Below are 21,626 nucleotides of genomic sequence, written 5' to 3' on the forward strand. Positions count from 1 at the left end.
TTATATTTAAACACAAAGGTGGTTAATATGTATACATGTTTATACATGAATAGAACATACAGTTGTCCCTCGGTATCTGTGGGGGTTTGGTTCCAGGACCTCCCTTATATGCCAAAATCCTTGGATGTTCAAGTCCTTGATATAAAATGGCGTGGTATTTGCATATAACCTATGCACATCCTCCCATATACTTTAAATCATCTCTAGATTACTTATAATGTCTAATACAATGTAAATGCTATGTAAATAGTTGGTGTAGAGTATTGTTTAGGGAATAATGTCAAGAAAAAAAATCTATACATGTTCAGTACAGATACAATTTTTTTCCCCAAATATTTTTGATCCATGGTTGGTTGGATCCACAGATGCAGAACCCATGGATCCAAAGGACCCACTGTATATCTCAGATCACATCTCTGCTTCTAGGAAAAAGTGCTTGCTTGTATTGCTCTAACCTGGTACAAAGCAGCTACATCATGAAGAAGGTCTGAAAAGAGGCCTCATGACGTCTAGACATTCCTTCAAGCTATATGGTACTATAAATTCATATATAAGAAAATCCTTAAGGTCATAAAAAGCTACCAACCAATGAAAAACATGATCACTTTTTAAAAAACGTTTAATTGCATAAGTACTTTATACTATTTAAAGATAGTGTCAAGTAATAAATTATAATGTGAGTTTTAACTGTGTTATTTAAAATATCCTCTTACAAGCTGATGTATGGTGATTCTTTCCCTACTGGTTTCACCCTCCTCAGTTTGGCAAACATTGGATTTTCTCATTTACACTTTAAAATAGAGCCAGAATTAACAGCTTTAAATATAGTACTTTATGCCAATACCATGCCCACTTTGCTTTTTTTTTTTCACTCCCTGAGTTATCAGCAACGTCAAATTACTGCCAGGAACCTAAATCTGACTTGGAAATGTTACAACAACTCACCTGGGGCACACAAAATATGACTGGTCTACAAAAAACTGTAGACAGTTAAAGTCCACAAGGCTTTCTTAATCAGAGATTATTTACATCATTTTAATTAAAAATAATAATCAATGAAAACAGAGGCTATGCTAACATTCCACTTCAGGGTCTATAACCCAAATAAAGCAGGGATTAATGAGCCAATAAAAACCAGGTAAGGTTCCCATATACCCATAAAAAGGCAGATGGTTAGTTAGCTTTCACTATCTGAGTAAAATATTTTTAAAAAGCAAACAGTTGATATAAATGGTGAAAAGCAAATATATTCAAATATTTTATTTTTAATAAGTTAAAGTGACATTAGTAATTAAAATTATGATCTGTTCCCTTAAACATATTTAGATAACAAACACTATTTCTTCCACTACCTAGTTTGTATGGACTTGAACAGGTCAATTTGATCTCCCTAAACCCAAATTGGTCTTCATTTGTAAACTCAGCACAATACCAACTACCTCAGGGTAGTTATGAGGTCTGAATGGGTTGACAAATAGAAGAATACGTCGTAAACGAAAAATCTCTATGCAAATATAAACCACAATCTTTCCATTCTGATTAAAAGGAACTAAATATTCTTTTTATTTTAGAACCATCAAAAGCTTTATGTGTGAATATTTAATACTAAAACTAAAAACTATACTTAATCACTAAACATAAGGACTGAAAACAATGCTTCAGATTTCTAAGCAGAAAACTGAGATCAAACAGAATCTTTCAAAAATGCAATATGTTTTTTCCTCTGACTGAAGGTCACCTATGCTTTTAACATATTTCAGATATACCTACCAGAAACTATATTACTGCTAATTATCTTGCCCCCTAAGGTAGCTAATGATTTCGGTACTACAGTAATGATGCTACCACTGGTAGTTTTCACATAGGTTGCAGCTCCAGGGGTTGCAGCCATCCGACCTATAGATGGACTCACTGTTGGCCGGGTATAGGTTGCTTGTGTGCCTATAAAAAGGGAAAAGCCGAAAAAGAAATCTTGTCATTACCTACAGAAAAATGATAATTCATAGAGTTTAACTATAATTCAATGTAATGGACATTGCTTTAACTTGAAAATGGAATTTCAAGGTGTCAAGACATTAATTTATAATTTTACAGCCAGTTTTCAATGCACATAGCAAGAACTATAGCCAACTGAATTTAAATTCACTTTACACATAAAATTTTGCGATGTGTTGCATCAAATTATTAACCCGAGCAAAAGTGGAGCTTGTTTTGCTCCCTTCTTCCACTACCTTTCTTCCAAAAAAACCTTAAATTTAATCATCTTAAATTAAACTTAAATTTAATCATCTTTCCTGCAAAAGCATTTTAGATATTCCTGTTATAGTTTAAGGTCTTTGTGTCTTTTTTATGCTGTCTCAGTGCCAAACCCAACGTCAGCACTCAGCAAGTAAGGCAGTATTGTGCACCTAAAATTTTATAAACTTTTACTGTTCTGTATTCTGCTACCCTCTAAATATATTTCCATCTTTTAAAGGGTTATTCCGTCATTTTACTAGAGATTAAAGTTGAAGCTGCCAAGAGTTGCCAGGAATATTTCTCTTTAGCCTAAAATTTTCTCTATTTACATATTTCCTCAACTTTAAGTGACCTGTTGGAATATTTTTCTTCATGTCTCTCAAAGGATTTTATACTCTTTCCCACTATTTCTAGAACTTTTCTCTTTTCCCAGACAGGAATTAAAAACTAACCAGATGAACCTGTTGTAGTTTCTTACAAATTCAATAACTCAAAAATACTATTCCTAAACTCAGAATTATTAGCCTTGGGAAAAATGAAAAAATGACTATGATAATACCTCCTTCAACTGGAAAAAAAATTTTCATGTCAGTTAGATTCATAGGCCACTGTAATAGCCATTTTCAATAACCATCCCCCTCTCAGGAAAAAAAAAATGCTTTTAGCAAGTTTTCATGTTTTAAAAATACAGCCACTACTCAAAAAAGGGAGGGGAGAAAAATTGAGTAGAATTACTTTAAACTGATTACAAGCATATATCTGAATCAGAAAAAAATCTAGTGGAAAGTAAATACATAAGTTATAGGGATACACAGGTTGAATCTGTTGAATTATAACAAAAAAATTTTCAACTTAAGCTTTTGTTTTAAAAAAGGAAACACTTATTATAATATAGACACATAAACATAGATACAGTATTATTTTTTACTACCTTTTCCTAACATAAGCAATCATATATACGTAACACTATTATCTTCGTGCCAAATGGAGAAAAGTTTGGGGGAAGTATGATAAATTTACTTCAAGAATAACAGTGTTTAAAAATACAGACTTTGCATAGAGACAGAAAGCAGAACGGTGGTTGCCAGGGACTGGGGAATGGAAGTTACTGTTTAATAGGTGGAGTTTCAGTATGAGAAGGTGAAAAAGTTCAGGAGATAGATGGTACTGACAGTTGCACAACAATTGAATGTACTTAATGCCAATGAACTGTTATAACATGAAAATGGAAAATTTCACATTATGTATATTTTACCACAATCTAAAAAAATGACAGCTAATAAACTTGAGATAGGTATCATTTTACATAAGTTAGATTCTGTCACCTAAACCAAAAAGGCTGGTTAAGAGTCATATACATTTAAAATAACAGTAATGGCTAATTCTAATAGTAATAGCTAATGAACACTATCTGGGGACTTTTTACATACCTGATTTCATTTAATACTTACAACAACCTTATGGCATAGCTATTATTATCCCATTTAAACAGATGAGGAAAAAGCTTTAGAGAGATTAAATAACCTGCTCAAGGTCACAAAGGGTTGAACTATTTAAACTGTTCTACATCGTCACTTCCTTGAGCACTGGCTGGTTGCTCTCCTATCTGGGCACAATGGCATCCTGTGCTTCCGTCAGTCTCAGTACACTTTCCACACTGTAATGTGTGGACTCTTAACCTCATCAGAGTGAGATTCTTGTGAGCTGGGACCGTTTTCATTCACTCAACAAATCCTGACTAAGCACCTACTTACAAGACAGATCTGTCTTTCTATCTCGGTCTCTCTACATACATACATACATACATACATACATACATACATACATACATACATATACGTATACGTATATGTATGTATGTGTACGCACACACACACATACATATATATTTTTGGTGGCTGGCCAGTACAGGGGTCCAAACCCTTGACCTTGGTGTTATTGGCACCATGCTCTAACCAAATGAGCTAACCGGCCAGCCCCCAGCTCTACATATATACAGTGAATAAAATAGATATGGTCTCTTACCATCATGGAGCTTATGGTCTAATAGAGAGAACAACATTAATCCAATCAACAAACAACTAGCTAAGTAATTAGAAATTGTGATAAGTGCTATAAAGGAAAAGAAAATGGGACATGAGAAGGGATAACAAAAGAAAGCTAATTTAAGGGTGGTAAAGGCACGGGAATCAAGAAAAGCCTCTTTGAAGAACTGTCTCATTAATCTCTACATCTGCAATGTCAAGCATATTGCTGATACAGAGAAACTGCTTGATGAATATAAGATGAATGAATAAATTGATGCTTGAGAGAACTTACCAGTAGGAGTGGTTACCAGTTTAGTTGTCATAATTGCACCATTACTGCTAACCACCATAATAGGAGAATTACTACTGGTGGGTAGAGTTGCTGTCACTGGTTTGGGTAAGATTTTACTTGGTTGAACCTGTTGTGTGATGATTTTAACACCTTTGAAAAAAGAAAGATAAATCTCAGTACAAATTATTTTTAAAACATGTCCTTTATACCAACCCAAGAGGGCAGTAGTCACATACATTTACTCTGTATTGCCTGAAGAGAAGCTTGTCATATTGATGGTACTCTTTTAATTCCTCAAATTCCTATCTTTCCTAGTTTTTCACATTTCAGGAATGCAACTAAAACATTACAGTAACAAAGTTCTTAAAGAAAAACAAACCTTTTCTTTTGTCTATGATTGTGTTATACAAAAGCTTTCAAACCAAAGTTAGCCATTGGACCTGAACTTTTACAGGCAAATAAATAATCTATTCCATACAAATACTTGGGATAAAAGGACTAACTAGCATAAGAAGTCAAAAACAAGTTAATGTAGCTTTTACATATTCCCAATACCATGAAAGATTTCTCGTAACTCCTTAAATTATATATGTTACTGAAAACTATAAAGAACATGAACATTTTTGTTTGAATTTTTAAATTACCTTCTTTTAAAAGTATTTTTAGCTTCCAGGCAAGATGGTGGAAGAGACAGTCCCTAGCATCACTCTCTCCCACAAATCAACCAATTTACAACAATAAAAAAGCAACAACAGCCAAGCTGGGGTTGCTAGAGCTCAGGGGAAGAGGAGGGGAGACCAAGGGAGTGCATAAAAGTAGGAGAAGCCATGATGAGAGAAAGAAAAAAACCCTCCGACCATTTCGAATCCCGGCCCTTTCCAGGCTGGAGCTGCTGAGTGTACAGAGCAGGAGCTAGCAAAAAGCCATAGCTGTGCCTTTCAGATGAAGTTGCTTGGAGGCAGCAGGGGAGAAGAGGGCGTTGTGTGCCCCAGGCCAGCAATACCACTAATAGGGTTCCTGTGGACACACAAAGGACCAAAGAGCCACAACAACTGAAAAAAAGGAGCCACTCAGAGGCTGGTGAATCATTGCAAGGGACCAGAGCACGGCTGTCCCATGGGAAGTCTCTGGAGCAGGGGCAGTGAGGGAGACATGACCCCTGGGGGAACACTGGGGCACAGCAAGGACAGCTGATCTGCACCCCAATCAGTGTAGGACCACTCAGGAGACTGGTCAGGAATACAGAACCACATGGGGTGCAATTTGATGAAAAGACTCAGGCCCAGATCAGTGTTTCTACACAACTCAGGTGCACCAGATTTCACTAGAACCGGAAGTACCTGAAAGTCAACCATTAAAACATGCGCTGCACAAACAGCCTTCCCTAGGGAATCAGCAGCAAAGCAGCAATTTAGCTCAACCACAGAAGTCAAGTACTGGTCCTCACAGGAAGTTCCCCCATTTTAGAAGTAAGCAAAGGAGAGAGCAAATTAGTTCCAGTGCAGAGTTCAAGTGGTGGGAACAGCAAATAATCCAACACAGAACTGAAAGAAAAAACAAAGTACCCACAACTGGAGACAAAGCTTGATATTAACTAGTAAAGGGTCTCATTTCACCAAAGAACACCTATAACACCTAGAAGGACCAGAAGTCCCCTGGGCTACCAAACCAGAAAGGGGGGAGGGCTAGGGGCTACAGCCATGCTCCCCAACACCCGCAACAAGTCCCAAGGGTGGGGGCTTCAGGCCTCGGCCACACACCCCCAAGTGCAACCACCCTAGCAGTGACCACCAAGCCACCACAGGAAGTGCCCAGGGCTCCCCTGAGCTGGGATGGTGGGGGGGCCTCAGGCCTCAGCCACAACACCCCCACACCCACAGCCTGCCCAGCAACAACTACCAAGCTGTAGCAAGAAGGGCCTCAGGTTCCCGAGTTGGGGAGGTGGGAGGCAAGGGCTTTTGCCACACCCCCCTGACATCTGCACCCAGCCCAGCAATGACCAAGTCACTGCTGGAAGCCCCCTGGCTCTCCTCCATGGGAATGTGGGGGGTGCCACTGGCCTCAATCCTGCCCCTTCCCCTTCCTCCTTCTTCTATCACATTTCCTTCACCTTTCCCCTCTCTCCCTCCCTCCCAACTGCTCTGCTACAACATCAGACTGAAAAAAAAATATTTATTTTTTTAAAAAGTGTTTTTAATATGTTACTTTGTCAGATACAGAATATAAAAAAGGACACATTATTAATGCACCTACACAAAATGGGCATGTGGACAAGAGCTTGAAGGTAATATGCAAAAATGAAAATGTTAGGGTGGTGATGTTATAATATTTTCCCCACATCTCCAAAATTTTTACTTACATGCTATACTTGTTACATTGAGTTTCCAAATGCAAAAATGTTCATTTAAAAGAAAATTTCTAATGCTAACTACAAATGTAAGTACTAATAATTGGTAACTAAGGACTGAAACTTTGGCAACAGTTTTTCTCTACCACTACCTTTAGTGAAATAATTTGTGAGATAAAATATATTACCATAGACAACTAAGAATTATATTACTTTTTGGATTATGATTTAGGTTGAGACATTAGGAAGCAGATTTATTTAATAGCCTTAAATAATTTTGAACTTCTTATAGCCAACAAAGAAGTTGAAATGATGCTATTTAGGCATAATTAAGCAAGTAATTTAATCTCTGTGACTCAGTTTCTCGTCCATAAAATAAAGATACTATTACTACATACCTCATAGGGCTGTCATGAAGGTTAAATAAATAAAATTGTAAAGTGCCTAATACATAGCAAGAATTCAATAAATATTATTGTGAAAATGAAAAATTCTGATTATAATAAATCATAAACAGTGAGCTTGTAGGGGGAAAAATGATTTCTAGTATTATAAAAAGAAGCCCCTAAAGAAATAACCACAGATACAGACAAAATTAACAGAACAATAAGAGATTACTTTGCTCAATCCCATGCAAATAAATAGAAAATCTGGATCAAATAGATAATTTTCTAGCAAAATATTATTTATGAGAATTGACCCCAGAAAAGAGAGAAAACCTAAATAGACAAATTTCCATACAAGACATTTTTAAGAGCTCTGCTCCTCTGCCAGAAAGTAGCAGGTCCAGATAGTCACACCAGACAATTCTAAAGTCCTTTAAAAAGAAGATAATTCCAATGTACTTAAAACCATTCTACAGATTCATTTCTGGCATGACAGACAGCATAAGGAGCTCTTCTAACACTCTAACCCAGCGAAACTGGTTAAAATTATAAAATCACATTGAAAGCTCTGGAAATGGTTCCAAGGATCAAAAGCAAATGAAGAAAAATCTACTCAAGAAAGTCTACAAAAATTCTGAGGTTCTCCAACTTAGAAAAACAACAACAAAAAGAAAATCTACAAAAATTTGGTAAGAAAGCCAAGATCTGTGGTATTTGAACCCAAACCATTTCCTCCTTCCCCCCATCAGCTCAGCAAGGTAGAGATTCTACTCCAGACTGCTGCAGGCAAGAAAAACACAGGGAGAGGGAGGTTGGGGATAACTGGGTGGGGGACATGGGGTACAAATGCAATTTGTGGTAATGGGTATGCTGCCAGTATGAATCTGGCCCTCACATCATGGGCATGAGGGGTGACAATCAGCTTTGTATCTCATGAATATTCATAATCAAATTTTTTTAAAAAAAGAACACAGGGTTCGTTCACCTCCCTGCTCCCAGTGAGAGGGCTTTCTTTCAGGAGAAGTAGGAAGTCAGCTTACATCATCCAATCCTCTGCTACCTGTTGCTAAGGCTAAGTTTCAGGTGAGTAGAGTAGAGAGGTGGGAGCCCCCTTTTTCTGCCCTGCCCCAATTCATGCCCATTCAAAGGCTCTACCTTGAGCACTGGTACAACTGAGAATATTGGAGTACTACTGGTGGCCCTTGCCCCAACTTGTGAGGCAGTGGCTCCACCACTAGGAAAGGCAAATCAAGAGGACCTCAGGCTACTGCCCTACTCTTCACCACCATGTCACTAAGCACTCAGTACCTAAAGCAGGATGTCACTCCGAGAAAAGCCCTAGCTCAGAGACTTTGCCTGATGATAAAGATAGAAATAGATCATAAAACAGATTAACTCCTTATCTCTTCCCAAAGGAACAGACTTCATTGTTACCAGAGAATGGAGAAGTTCAAGCCTTTGGGCACTCTCCAGAACAGTGGAAAATGTGGTGAAAGACAAATGGAAGAAGATTCATGGATTTAATGAAGATACAGTTTAAACTACAGGCTAGATAGTTTGTAGGAGAGAAGTAGGGAATAAAAAAACTGGGAAGAGACTTCCTAGGGTCAGAACAAATATCAAAAATGAACTCCAGAAATCATGCCTTTGAAGAAGCCAAAATTTAATTAGTTTGTAGACCAATTTATGCTCCAGGGCATTGCTGAAAACAATAGAGTAATCGACCTGGCAGTTAGTGGAGTTTAACATTTAGGTGTGGTCAAGGATGGAGAGGAAGAGAGCCCATACCAATACCACTGTGACCTTGGGCATACCCAGAGCTGTGTCCTTCCCTTAATGTCAGAGGCTTAACACTGTGTAGGTGGGTGGGGGGCAGGGGGGTGGAAGAGAAGGAATAAAAAGACTTCACTAAAATAATTGGTCCAGTAACTAAACAAATAATCAAGCAAATAACAATGACAAATCTTTAGGAGGGAGGCCAGTATTAGCTACTACACAATATCTAACATGTTCAATTTCCAACAAAAACATAAAGAGGCATGCAAATAAACACGAAAATATGACCCATACACTGGGGGAGAAAAGCAGGCAACAGAAATGTCTGTGAGAATAACCAGATGTCAGATTTAACAAAAAAAAAGACTCCAAAGTAGCCACTATAAATATGTTCACTGAACTAAAGGAAAGCATGATTACAGAAGTAAAAGAAGGTATGATGACAATATTACATCAAATAAAGAATATTAATAAAAGAGATAAAAAGTATAAAAAAGAGCAAATTGAAAACGTGGAGTTTAAAACTACAATAACTAAAATAAACAATTCACTAGATGGGGCTCAAGAGTACATGTGAACTGGCAGAAGAAAGAATTAGCGAATCTGAAAACAAATCAATAGATTATACAAGCTGAAGAATAAAGAGAAAGAAGAATGGAGAAGAATGAATACCCTTAGAGAAATGAGCCCCAGAAAATGTGGGACACCATGAAGCACACCTACATACATTTAATGAAAGTACCAGAGAAGGAAAGAGAGAGAAAATAAGATATATTCAAAGAAATAATGGCTAAAAACTTTCCAAATTTATTTGAAAGCAATAATGCGTACATCCAGGAAGCTCAACAAACTCCAAGTAAGTTAAACACAAAGAGATCAACAAACAGAAACATCTTAGGAAAAATGCTGTAATTCAAAAACAAGAAGAAAATCTTGAAAGCAGCAAGAGAAAAACAACTTACCACTTACAAGGGAACTGCAATAAGGTTAACAGCTGACTTCTCAGTGGAAACAATGGAGGCCAGCAGGCAGTAGGATAACCTATTTAAAATGCTCAAAGAAAAAAACTGTCAACCAAGAATCCTATACCCAGCAGTGCTGGTTTCAAAAATGAAGGTGAAATAAAGTCTTTGCCAGATAAACAAAAAGTGAGAGAATGTGTTGTGAGCACACCCAGTTTATGAGAGACACTAAAGGAAATTCTATGAAAAGGAAGAACAAGAAACAAGACAATGATGTCTGCTCTTGCCACCTCTATTTGTAACAGCCTGAACAGAAGTGACTCCATTTTGTTAAGCCTTTGACTTTAAAAACTTGTTCTCTCCTGTAACCCAAACCACATAGCCTGCAGCTAATGGCCACAACACGACTCTTGCTCTCACATTGTATACAAATGACCCAGATAGCCATTCTTTACTAACTTACGAACCTGGTCTTATTTGTGAATAACAGGAACCGAACCCATGGAGAATGAATTATGACAGTGGTCAATTCTCACCCAGGAAGTTCCTGGACAATTATCTGAAACACTCAAGCATGTCTGCACGTCCCACTTAGTCATGATGAGTCATCTTTCCACCACAGACCCTTATAAAACCCTTTGGCAAACCTCGGAGAGGTGAAGATGTTCTTTGAGACATAAGTCCACCATTATTTCCTCAGGCTGCCAGCTTCCTGATTAAAGGCTACCTTTTATTACACCAACACTAGTCTCTCAATTTTTGGCTACTGAGTGGTGAGCAAATGGACCTTTGAGGGTCTGGGTAACATATTCAATATTGTACTAGAGGTTCTAGTCAGGAAAATTAGGCAAGAAAAAGAAATTAAAAGCAACCAGACTGGAATAGAAGAAACTACCTCTATTTGCAGATGACATGATCTTTTATATTAAAAAGCCTACAGAATCCAGTAAAAAACTATTAGAACTAATAATGAGTTCAGCAAGGTTGCAGGATACAAATACATTAGTAATAATCCAAAAATTGAAACTAACAATTCCACTTACAATTGCATCAAAAGGATAAAATATTTAGGAAGAAATTTAACAAAAGAAGCGCAAAAATTTAACAAAAGAAGCATATAGTCTGAAAACTACAAAATGTTGAAAGAAATTAAAGATCTAAATAAATGGGGAAACCTACCATGTTCACAAATTAGAATACTTAACATTGTTAAAATTACAACAGTCCTTAAATTAATCTTCAGATTCAGTGCAATCCCTATCAGAATCTCAGCTGACTCCCTTGTAGAAATTGACAAGCTAATTCCAAAATGAATACGGAATTGCAAGAGAAACAGAATAGTCAAAATAATCTTTAAAAAAGAACAAAAGGACTCACATTTCATGATTTCAAAACTTACTAAAAACCAATAATAATCAAAACAGTATGGTGCTGGCATACTGACAGACAGATTAATGGAATAGAACCAAGAGTCCAGAAATAAACCTATATACATCTGTGGTCAACTGATTTTTGACAAGGGTGCCAACACCATTCAAAGGGGAAAGAATAGTCTTTTCAACAAATTATATTGGGACAATTGTGTTGGGACAACAGCATATGCAAAAGAATGAAGTGGAACCCTTACCTCATACCATATACAAAATTAACTCAAAATGGATCAAAGACTTACATTTAAGAGGTAAAACTATCAAACTCTTAGAAAAAAACAAGGGTAAATCTTTATGATCTTTGATTTGGTAAAGGATTCTTAGATATAACAATAAAAGCATGGGCAACCAAAGATAAAATACATAAATTAAATGGCATCAAAATTAAAAATTTTTTGCTTCAAAGGACACCATCAAGAAAGTGAAAAGACGACTCAGAGAATGGGAGATAATATTTGCAAATTGTATATCTTGTAGTGGTTTAATAAAAAAAAAAAAATATATATATATATATATATAATTTTTGACAACTAAATGATAAAAGACAAATAACCCAATTACAAATGGGCAAAAAATCTGAACAGACATTTCTTCAAGGAAGATATTTAAAAGGTCCAATAAGCACATGAAAAGATGCTCAACATCATTCATTACTAGATGAGTGCAAATCAAAACCACAATGAAAGAACACTTCACACAAACAAGGCTGGCTAGAATCAAAAAGTAAGAGAATAACAAGTGTTGGCAAGAATGTAGTGAAACTGGAACCCCATACACTGCAGGTATGAATGTAAAATGGTACAGGTACTTTGGGAAACAGTATGGTAGTTTCTAAAACAAAAAAACAGAAAATTCAGCATGGAAATAGAACTAAACAGCACAATCAACCAACAGAATCTAATTCATGTATATATAGAACACTCCACCCAACATCAGCATGATAGATATTTTCTCAGGCACCATAAAATATTCACCAAGGTAGAATACATTCTGAGAACAAAAACAAACCTCAGCAATTTAAAAGAACTGAAATGATACGGAGTATGTTCTCAGACCATAATGGAATCAAACTAGAAATCAATAGCAAAGAGACCACAGGAAAATCTCTAAACATTTAGAAATTAAACAACATAATTCTAAACAATCCATGAGTTAAAGAGGAAGTCTCAAAGGAAATTTAAAAACATAAAATTGAATGAAAATGAAAACACAGATATCAAAATATATAGGGATGCTGCTAAAGCAGTGCTGAAAGTTATCACAAATGTATTTATACACATGTAGACATAAATGCTAAATGTTTTCTTTTTGTTTTTTGCTTTTTTTGAGGCTAGGCAGTATGGGGGAAATGTTAAATGTTTAGAAAAGAGAAAATGTCTTAAATCAAAAATCTAAGTTCCAACCTCAAGAAACTAGAAGAGTAAAATAAATCCAAAGAAAGATAATAGAATGTAAAACAGAAAAATGATGGAAAAGATCAATGAAACAAAAATCTAGTTCTTAAAAAAACTCAATAAAACTGATGTCTCTAGCAAATCTGACAAAGAAAAAGAGAGAAGACACAAACCACTAATAAGAGAAATAAAACATGAGACATTAATATAGATCCTATAATCATTAAATAGATAATAAGGAACTACTGCAAACAAATTTACACTCATAAATTTGACAACTTAGAAGAAATGGGCCAATTCCTTAAAAACCACAAAATATCAAAACATAAACAAGATGAAACAGATAATCTGAATAGTCCTATAACTATTAAAGAAATTATATTCATAATTTAAAAGCTCCCAACAGAAATCTCCAGGCCCAGATGACTTTATACGAGAATTCTACTAAACATTTAAAAAAGAATTAGACAGGCTGGTTAGCTCAGTAGGTTAGAACATGGTGCTGATAATACTAAGGTCCAGAGTTTGAGCCCTGTACCAGCCACAGCCAGCCAGCCAGCAATAAATAAATAAATAAGAATTAACATCAATCTTACACAGTCTGTTCCAGAAAACAGAAAAGGAAAGAGCACTTCCAAACTATTTTTATGAGGCAAATATTACCCTGATACCAAAACAAGACAAAGATGGTACAAAATAAGAAAAGTACAGATCAATATCTCTCATGAACGGAGACATAAATTGAATTCCACAATGTATGAAAAGAACTACACACTATGAACCAGTGTGATTTATTTCAGATATGCAAGGCTGGTTCAACAGAAAAATCAGTAGCTATAATCCAGCGTATCAATAGACTAAACAAGAAAAAACATGATTATATCAATTGAACAGAAAAAGCATTTGACAGGATCCAACTCCCATTCACAATAAAAACTCCCAGAAAACTGGGAATGGGAGGAAACTTCCTCAATCTAATAAAAAGCATCTACAAAAAACCAACAGCTGGCATCATACGTAATGGAGAAAGACTAAATGCTTTCTCCTTAAGATCAGAAACAAGGCAAAGATGTCTGCTCTCCATATTCCTACTCATTCAACATAGTATTGGAAATTCTAGCCAGTGGAATAAGACAAAAAAAAGAATAAAAGGCAAACCGATTAGTAAGGAAGAAATAAAACTGTCCCTATTTACAGATGACACAATTGTGTACAAAGAAAATCCCAAGGAGTCTACATAAATACTCCTAGAATTAATATTAAGTTAGTTCAGCAAGTTCAAAGGATACAAGATCAATACTACTTTTATATACTAATAACATACGTAGAAATTAAAAATAAAATCACAATACCATTTATAATCACTCCAAGAAAATAAAATATTTAGGTATAAATCTAACAAAATATGTACAGGATCTGTATGATGAAAATTGTAAAGCAGTGATGAAAGAAGTCATAGAAGACCTAAATAAATGGAGAGACATACCATGTTCATGGACTTGAAGACTCAGAGAACTGGTGATTGGGAAAGAATTACATCTTGTAAATAATTTCCAGTTACCTGACTCCTGTTTGATTTGGATGGTAGGTTTGATACCAGGTGGCAAAGGAGACTGCTGAAGTTGTTGCTGATGAGATACTGGAGAAGGGTGGGCCACTTGTTGCTGTGTCTGTTGTTGCACTTGATGTAACTGCTGCTTAGGAGACTGTTGATGCTGTTTAGGGAACTGTGCAAGAATCTGAGTTGGGGCACCTACTAAGCTCTTGGGGGAAGGAAGTCTGGTTGATGCCATTTTGATTGCTGATGTAGATACACCTGTAGAAGAGTAAGGAACAGAGAATTTAATAGAAAAGCAAAATTAAAGTTAATTTTGGCTATTATAGTAGATAATAGTTTAAAGACTAGGTAAATCAATAAAAATTGTTATTTACTGTGCACCTAGCAAATGTCAGATAAAATGTGTGGTGCTTTACATATTTGATATCTAGTCCTCAAACTCGGCAAGAGAAGCATCTTTGCTCTCAGACTCAAAAAATGAACTGATTTTCTCTTGGTAAAGAGTTAGAATGAAAGAAACAAAATATCAGACAGGATGTTCACAACCCTAGGTCTCTCAATAGACTTTCAGTTAGAAAAACTAGGTTCTCAATATAAATAAGAACAAAGCTAAATAATTACTTTTTGAATCTAATTTATAAGTAATACATTTTTCAAATACAACTTTCCAGGTTCTAATCAGCCAATTTAAACATGACATCAGATAAAATCACTCACATGAACATTCATCTTTTGAATTATTTATCAAGGCAAAGTAGCTTTTCTACATCTCATTTTCAATAATCTATAAATTAAAGTTATTTCTTAAGAACTCTAATTGGGCCACTAAATAATCATGTGAAAAGTTACAAGTGAGCATTCTCAATATACCCACAGCAAAAAAATTCTGATAATAGAAGGTTCTTTTCAGTGCGATACTAATATCTGCAAGCACTCATAGCTAAGAAGTACTAGTAAAGTACCACTAAAGACATGAGTTTGAGAAATTCTTCCCTCTCCCAGATTTTTCATCTGTAATTTTCTTATAATTCATCAGCTACTCAACAGGATTTATTGTCTGTCAATGAATTAATATTCCTAACAGAGAGAACATGAAATGTAATTCACTTAACTTTTTAAGCACTACTGAAACAATGAAAAGAAACTAACTTAATTGCCTAATTCTCAAGTCCTTAGGCTGTATTTTCATACCTTCCTCCACCACATGACAAATACATTGCATTCCAAAAAATTTTAATATAATATCACATTTTTATGTAAAATGTCTTTAGAGAATGATGAAGATGGAGCAGGATAAACCTTGAGAAGTCACTCTGACTCTCCAGACCTCAGCTTCGTCACTTGTTGAATTTTTTCTTGCCCTACAAGTCTCTAAGAGTTGCTGCATGGATCAAGTAAAACCACAGATTAAAGAACACTTTGAGAGGAGACAAAAGGCTTACTCACATTACTTACACAGTTCCCCACCCACCCTTCCCTGAATACTAGTGCAGTAGAGAGCGATAGCTGTGCTGAACTAGACTATCTCTGTAGCCCCTTTCAGCACCAACATTTTATGACTCAATGAGTAAAAGGTGCAATACAAGTGAAAGATATTATTTTTAAACTATTAAAAGCTTTAATCATTATATTGCACTTATAATGTATAATCTTGAGGTTAATTGTGCACATGAATAATTCCCTAACTAAACTATGATCTCCATATACTTTTGTATAGAAAAAGTGTCTGATGTAAAAGCATTCAGGCAGACTTTAAAATCAGAGAATTATATTTAAATTGTGCCTTCAACATATAATAGCTGTGGGACCTGATTAAAGTATTTAAACTGTCTGGATATTTATTCATTCAATAAAAACTTATTGAGCGCATACTTTACACTAGATCCTGAGGAATCTATTTTGTATCCCTGAAACAGTCCCTACCTTCAGGCAGTTAAAGTTTAGAGAAGACAATCAAATGATCACACAAATCATTACAAACCAATAAATGTTTCTTTTGTTTCAACAAGTAAAATGTCCTCTTCCTGTTCCTTTGCCCTTAAGCTTCCCAAACAACTTAGTACTAAAGCCATCAGGTGGCACAAAGCAAGATGGACAGCTAGGCTGCTAAACAGAAGAGTGGCCTAGCATGGAGTGTCAGAGTGCACTGTGGTGCCTGGCCTAGCAGGGGAGTGAGAGGCAAAGTAGGATGAGGAGGGCATGCACACTGGGGCAGCTCAGCATGTAAAGATAGAACCCAGGTAGGATGAAGAGGATTTCCATGAGTGTGAACTACCATGAAAGTCTGAAAGCTTGGGCAGGGTGTCCACAGAAAGGGATGGTTAGGGTGGATATCAGAGTCCAAACAGGGTGAGAGCTTCTGGGTGGGAAGGCCACCTGGCACAGGTGTCAGAGCTGACCAGGGTGAGATAGGCATCCATGCAAAGAGCTGGCTGAGGGGAAGGGTGTCAGAACTCAGGTGGGGTAAGGTAGGAGTATGCAGAATGTCAAAGCCTGAGTGAGGTGAGGAGAGGTGGAGGGGGCAACAGCAGCAACAACAAGAGATTATTGGTTATATACCAGGAGACTGATAAAATAATTAAGAATATTAATGAAAGCTAGGTTTTTCACTGCCAAAGAAGGGAAGGGAGAAAACTAGAATTAACATGTAGTATTTGAATGAAACTGATATATCAGTATGAACTCACAGTTTTCAAAATATTAGATGTAAATATTTGTTTACATACACACACACACACATTCCCTAGCAATGAGCATATCTAGCATCCATCCAGATCTTAGCTTCTAAGTATCACTTCCCACTAAAAGGAACCAGGGATCCTTGAAGAAATGGCTGATCCCAAAGCTGGAGCAGGAAAAGTATAAGATGAGCTTGGTAAATATAAAAGATTCTTTTTTCCCCTCTTTCATAATTTCTTCAAAAAAAAATCACCTGTTTGAAGCAAAAATATTACCAATGGAATGTGAGGTTTATAAAATATACAGAATTAAAATGTATGACAACCAGAGCACAAGTATGGATGAGAGAAAACGGAAATGTACAATTTAAAAATTTTAACACAATACAAGTGGTATATTATTTGAAGGTGGACTGCTATAAATTAAAAATACATATTGTAAACTCTAAAGCAGAGTTCTCAACCAAGGGCAATTTTGCCATCTCCCTCCCAAATGCCCAAGGATATCTGACAATCTCTGGAGACATTTTGATTGTCATGACAGAGGGTATACTACTGGCATCTAGTGGGTAGAGGCCAGAGTTGCTGCTAAACATCCTACAATGCACAGGTTGGCACCCATAACAAAGACTTATCTGGTCCAAAATGTCAATAATGTGAAGGTTTACTCTAGAGCAACTATTTTTTAAAAAGTGCAGCTAATAAGCCAATAAAAAGATAAAAAGGAATCATTAAAAAAAACCCAAAATAAATCCAAAATAAGAATGGAAAAGAGAGCAAAAGGAACAAAGAACATATGAGACAAATAAAAACAATCGTTAAGATGGTAGGCAAATTCAATCAAATTGATAATTACACTGACTGGATAAAAATGAAAGAATGAAAAAAATACATTTTGAGCAAACACTAATCATAAGAAAGTTGGAATAGCTACATTAACATCAAAATAGGCAAACATAGAAAATCAATGGCAACATCCAGGGGTTACCACAGATAAAGAGGGACAGTTCATAATGAGGAGGGAGTCAATTCATCAAGAAGATACAAAAATTCTAAATGTGTTATGGACCTAATAATAGAGTTCGAAATACATGAGACAAAAACTGACAGCATTAAAGGGAGAAATGTAAAAGCCACAATTACAGCTATTCTCTCTCAGTAACTGACACAAGCAGACCACAAAAAAAAAAAAAAAGAAAAGAAAAAAAAAGCCCGAAAATCAAAAAAGTAAAAACAAAGAGGATTTGAACAATTCTATCAACCAATTTAATCTCATGGACATGCACGTGACCAAATGAAAAGTCAATTGTTCTAAAACCATTTATTGAATAATCTAATGCAGCACACACTCTTGGTTGCCTACCTAATTTCATTTCCCCTCTGCTCTTCCTCCTTTCTATTAGAACCCTGTTTTCTCTCCCCAAGATTCGACTTCCCTGGGAATTGGCATGCACTTCTGGGGAGGCTGGCCTCAAGCCAGTCCTAGAGGACAACTCTTAATTGATCTAAACCAGTCATGGTGGCCCCATTACTTTTGCCAGGGACTACTTTAGGCTAGGATATATAACAAAGCTGTGGCCAACATGAGAGGAATCTTCTCCTGGGAGGCTTCTGGGAAAGGTTTTTCTCTTTCCTAAGAGAGACCCACAGAAGGGGGATGTCTCTCCTTTCTCTGGACATTTTCACAGCTGAATGTGACACCTGAAATGCACTCATCTTGCCCATAATGGGAGTTACCTGAGAAAAAAGCTCATACACCAACGAAAACAGAAAGAAGGTGAGAAGAAACTCCTTCATGGCTCCAATGAGCTACTGCCTCCCTTCTTCCGGACTTCTGGATTTGTGCAGCAATAAATTTTCTTATTGTGAAAAACCAATCACTCAGTCAATGCAGATTTATGTGAAGTCATTCATTCAATCACTTACCACATTTTGCAAGTAAATTTGGATAGTAACAATTCAGGGGCTCTGTAACAATTAATTTATTAAACATCTGAATGCCCAAAAGAATACAGTCTGTTGTGACTATTCCTAAAGCAAACATATTAGTCCATGTTTGGAGGAATTATGGTTCAGGCTACATTGGTCATTTTGAATAAATATGAAATACTCAAGAGTTTTTAACATGGGCCCTAGAGAAAGAATGAAGCCGAAAAAAAAACATAAAAAAGCAAAACCATTTATGTGAAGGGTAAAGATGATACATAAATGTAAGAACTTTACTCATGTTTTGTCTTACTCCCATAGATACTAAAGAAAAAAAATTAGGTATAAAACAATATATTCATTAAAAAGTATGCCATTCAATTTTTTTTAATCCTAGAAATAATTCCCTCCACCCCATTTTTTTTAAACAAAAAGAATAAGGACTTAATAGTGGCCAGATACTACTGAAATATTCCAAGATGGTATAATTCAGGGAGATAAAATATAGCACGTAGCAAACTCTACAAAAAAATTCCATCTCTTTCATTTGGCAATACTGCTCCTGAGTGTTGGTTTTAAGAAAATAGAAGTCTCAATTGTATCACAAAAATGTTCACTACAGTTAAATCTAGAATATCATAACCTGGAAACACACTAAATATCCAACAATAAGAGCATAATTTAATAAATTATCCAACAGTAATAGAAATATTAAACAGCACTAAAAATCATTAGGATAATTATAGAAAAATCAAAGAATGCTAATGAGGCAATGTTATAAGAAAGAATGCTACCAAATGGAATATGGACTTTTTATTCCAAATATATACAAAATATTATTCACATGGATAAAAATCCAATAATACTCGCACATAAAACGTAAAGTGCTATTGTGGTACAGTGATGGGGATTACTGGTGGGCTTCTGTTCTCTACTGTTCTCTAAAGCGGTTTAATTCACTAATACTTCCAGGTTTTAAAAAGCTTTCAAATGCTATTAGATGCTAAATGGGGACCATATTTGAATTGGGGGATTTCACAAGGACAAGATTTCATGAAACAAGAATGAAAATCAAACTGCATTCAGGACCAGCCGAAAGAAAATTAAGTGAAGAGAGCAAGAGTATTAGCGGTACTTTGCAATTGCAAGCAACATTTTATTTAGTTTGAATTTGGGTCAGGGAGGAAAAATAAAAGGTCAGCAGAAGATTGTCACAGTATTAGGTAAATAACGCATGAAGTCCACAAAAGAATATGAGGGAGAAAATGGGATGAAAGAAAATTCATCTTACCAAAGTAAGAGAAAAGACAGTGGCAACAGGATTTATCTGTCAAACAGGCAGAATAAAAAGTGAAAATCAAGCTAAATAATTAACAATAGCCCATTCTTTGGTTAATGGAAAACTTGAAGATGGATTTGAGAGATTTTAAAAAGCTAATTACAGCTTCTAATCTGATAAATATGCAATCTGGAGGGAAAAAGGGGGAAGAATCAAATACAAAGCAGTCACCTAAAAGAAACTACTTCCTTTTATACACACACAGAGCATTCAACTCTCACCTTTTTCTCTGTTACCAGAACCAGACTTATAACCACCAAATTAAAAACTATCACTTCCAAATATTAAAGTGCACAACAGTATGTGCTGCTTCTTATCTAAGAAAAAGGAAAAATATAATATACACATTTTTGCTTATATATTAAAAAATGGAAGGATAAATAAAAAACTAATTGAAAGAAAAAAAGACTACCTATCAGGGAAGTCAATAGAGGTTATAGATAAAAGGTAGACGTCCCAGAACATACCTTGTTTTGTGGATTTCACTCTGGAACTACATAATTATTTTACATAATTATAAATAAAACTAAGCAAAAAATGTTACAATGGCAATTCCTAAAAAATGAAATGAAATGAAACAAATTAACCTAATTGAATACAGAATTAATGCTCAACTACAGAGAAAAGAATTAGTTCAAGTGACTTTAAAAATACAGACGCTCCTCAACTTATGATGAGGTTACTTCCCAATAAACCCACTTAAGTCAAAAATGCATTTAATACCCCAATAAACTCATCGTAAAGTCAAAAAATCATAAGTTGTACCATACTAAGTTGGGGACCATCTGTAATTTTACTGTATATTTTTAGTGAGAATACCCTAAAAAACCCAAGAATCATAACAAAATCTTAAATTGTTTAATAATTATATTGTTAATCATATTAGTTTTGTTATTCTAAAACTATTATACAGTATAGGATAAATCAAATATGCAATTTTATTAATCATTAGAAACCAGGATTTTCAGTATAAGAGAAGAAAGAAGATACAAATATAGAAATAGAAAAAGTAAAAACTCATAATTCTAAATTGGAATTGGTAATAGCAGTATAAACTGATGATGTATTTCCTCCTTTAAAATATAAAGGACTCTACTAGCTCTGTCCAACACAAAGACGTAGAAACAAGGGCTGGTAGTTAGCTCAGTTGGTTAGAGCACGGTGTTAACACCAATGTCAAGGATTCAGATCATTGTACCAGCCAGCCTCCAAAAAAAAAAAAAAGACATTGGAACAATGACCAACCCAGTAGCAATGACCACTTCCACAGTGC

The 21,626-nt window shown here is 35.5% G+C and overlaps 1 protein-coding gene across 12 annotated transcripts in view; it reads right to left on the reverse strand.

The window, feature by feature from the left end:
- Positions 1 to 21,626, reverse strand: part of EMSY (EMSY transcriptional repressor, BRCA2 interacting) — an 83,901-nt gene that overhangs the window by 30,590 nt on the left and 31,685 nt on the right. For all 12 annotated transcript variants that reach the window (XM_063094007.1, XM_063093995.1, XM_063094006.1 and 9 more), the window contains 3 exons: positions 14,414 to 14,668; positions 4,558 to 4,707; positions 1,771 to 1,941 (listed from right to left, as the gene is read on the reverse strand). In XM_063094007.1, coding sequence (XP_062950077.1) covers positions 1,771 to 1,941; positions 4,558 to 4,707; positions 14,414 to 14,668 — 576 coding nt within the window. The remainder of the gene's footprint in view (positions 1 to 1,770; positions 1,942 to 4,557; positions 4,708 to 14,413; positions 14,669 to 21,626) is intronic.

This window comes from Cynocephalus volans, chromosome 4, assembly GCF_027409185.1.
Source record: "Cynocephalus volans isolate mCynVol1 chromosome 4, mCynVol1.pri, whole genome shotgun sequence".
Taxonomy (NCBI): Eukaryota; Metazoa; Chordata; class Mammalia; order Dermoptera; family Cynocephalidae; genus Cynocephalus; species Cynocephalus volans.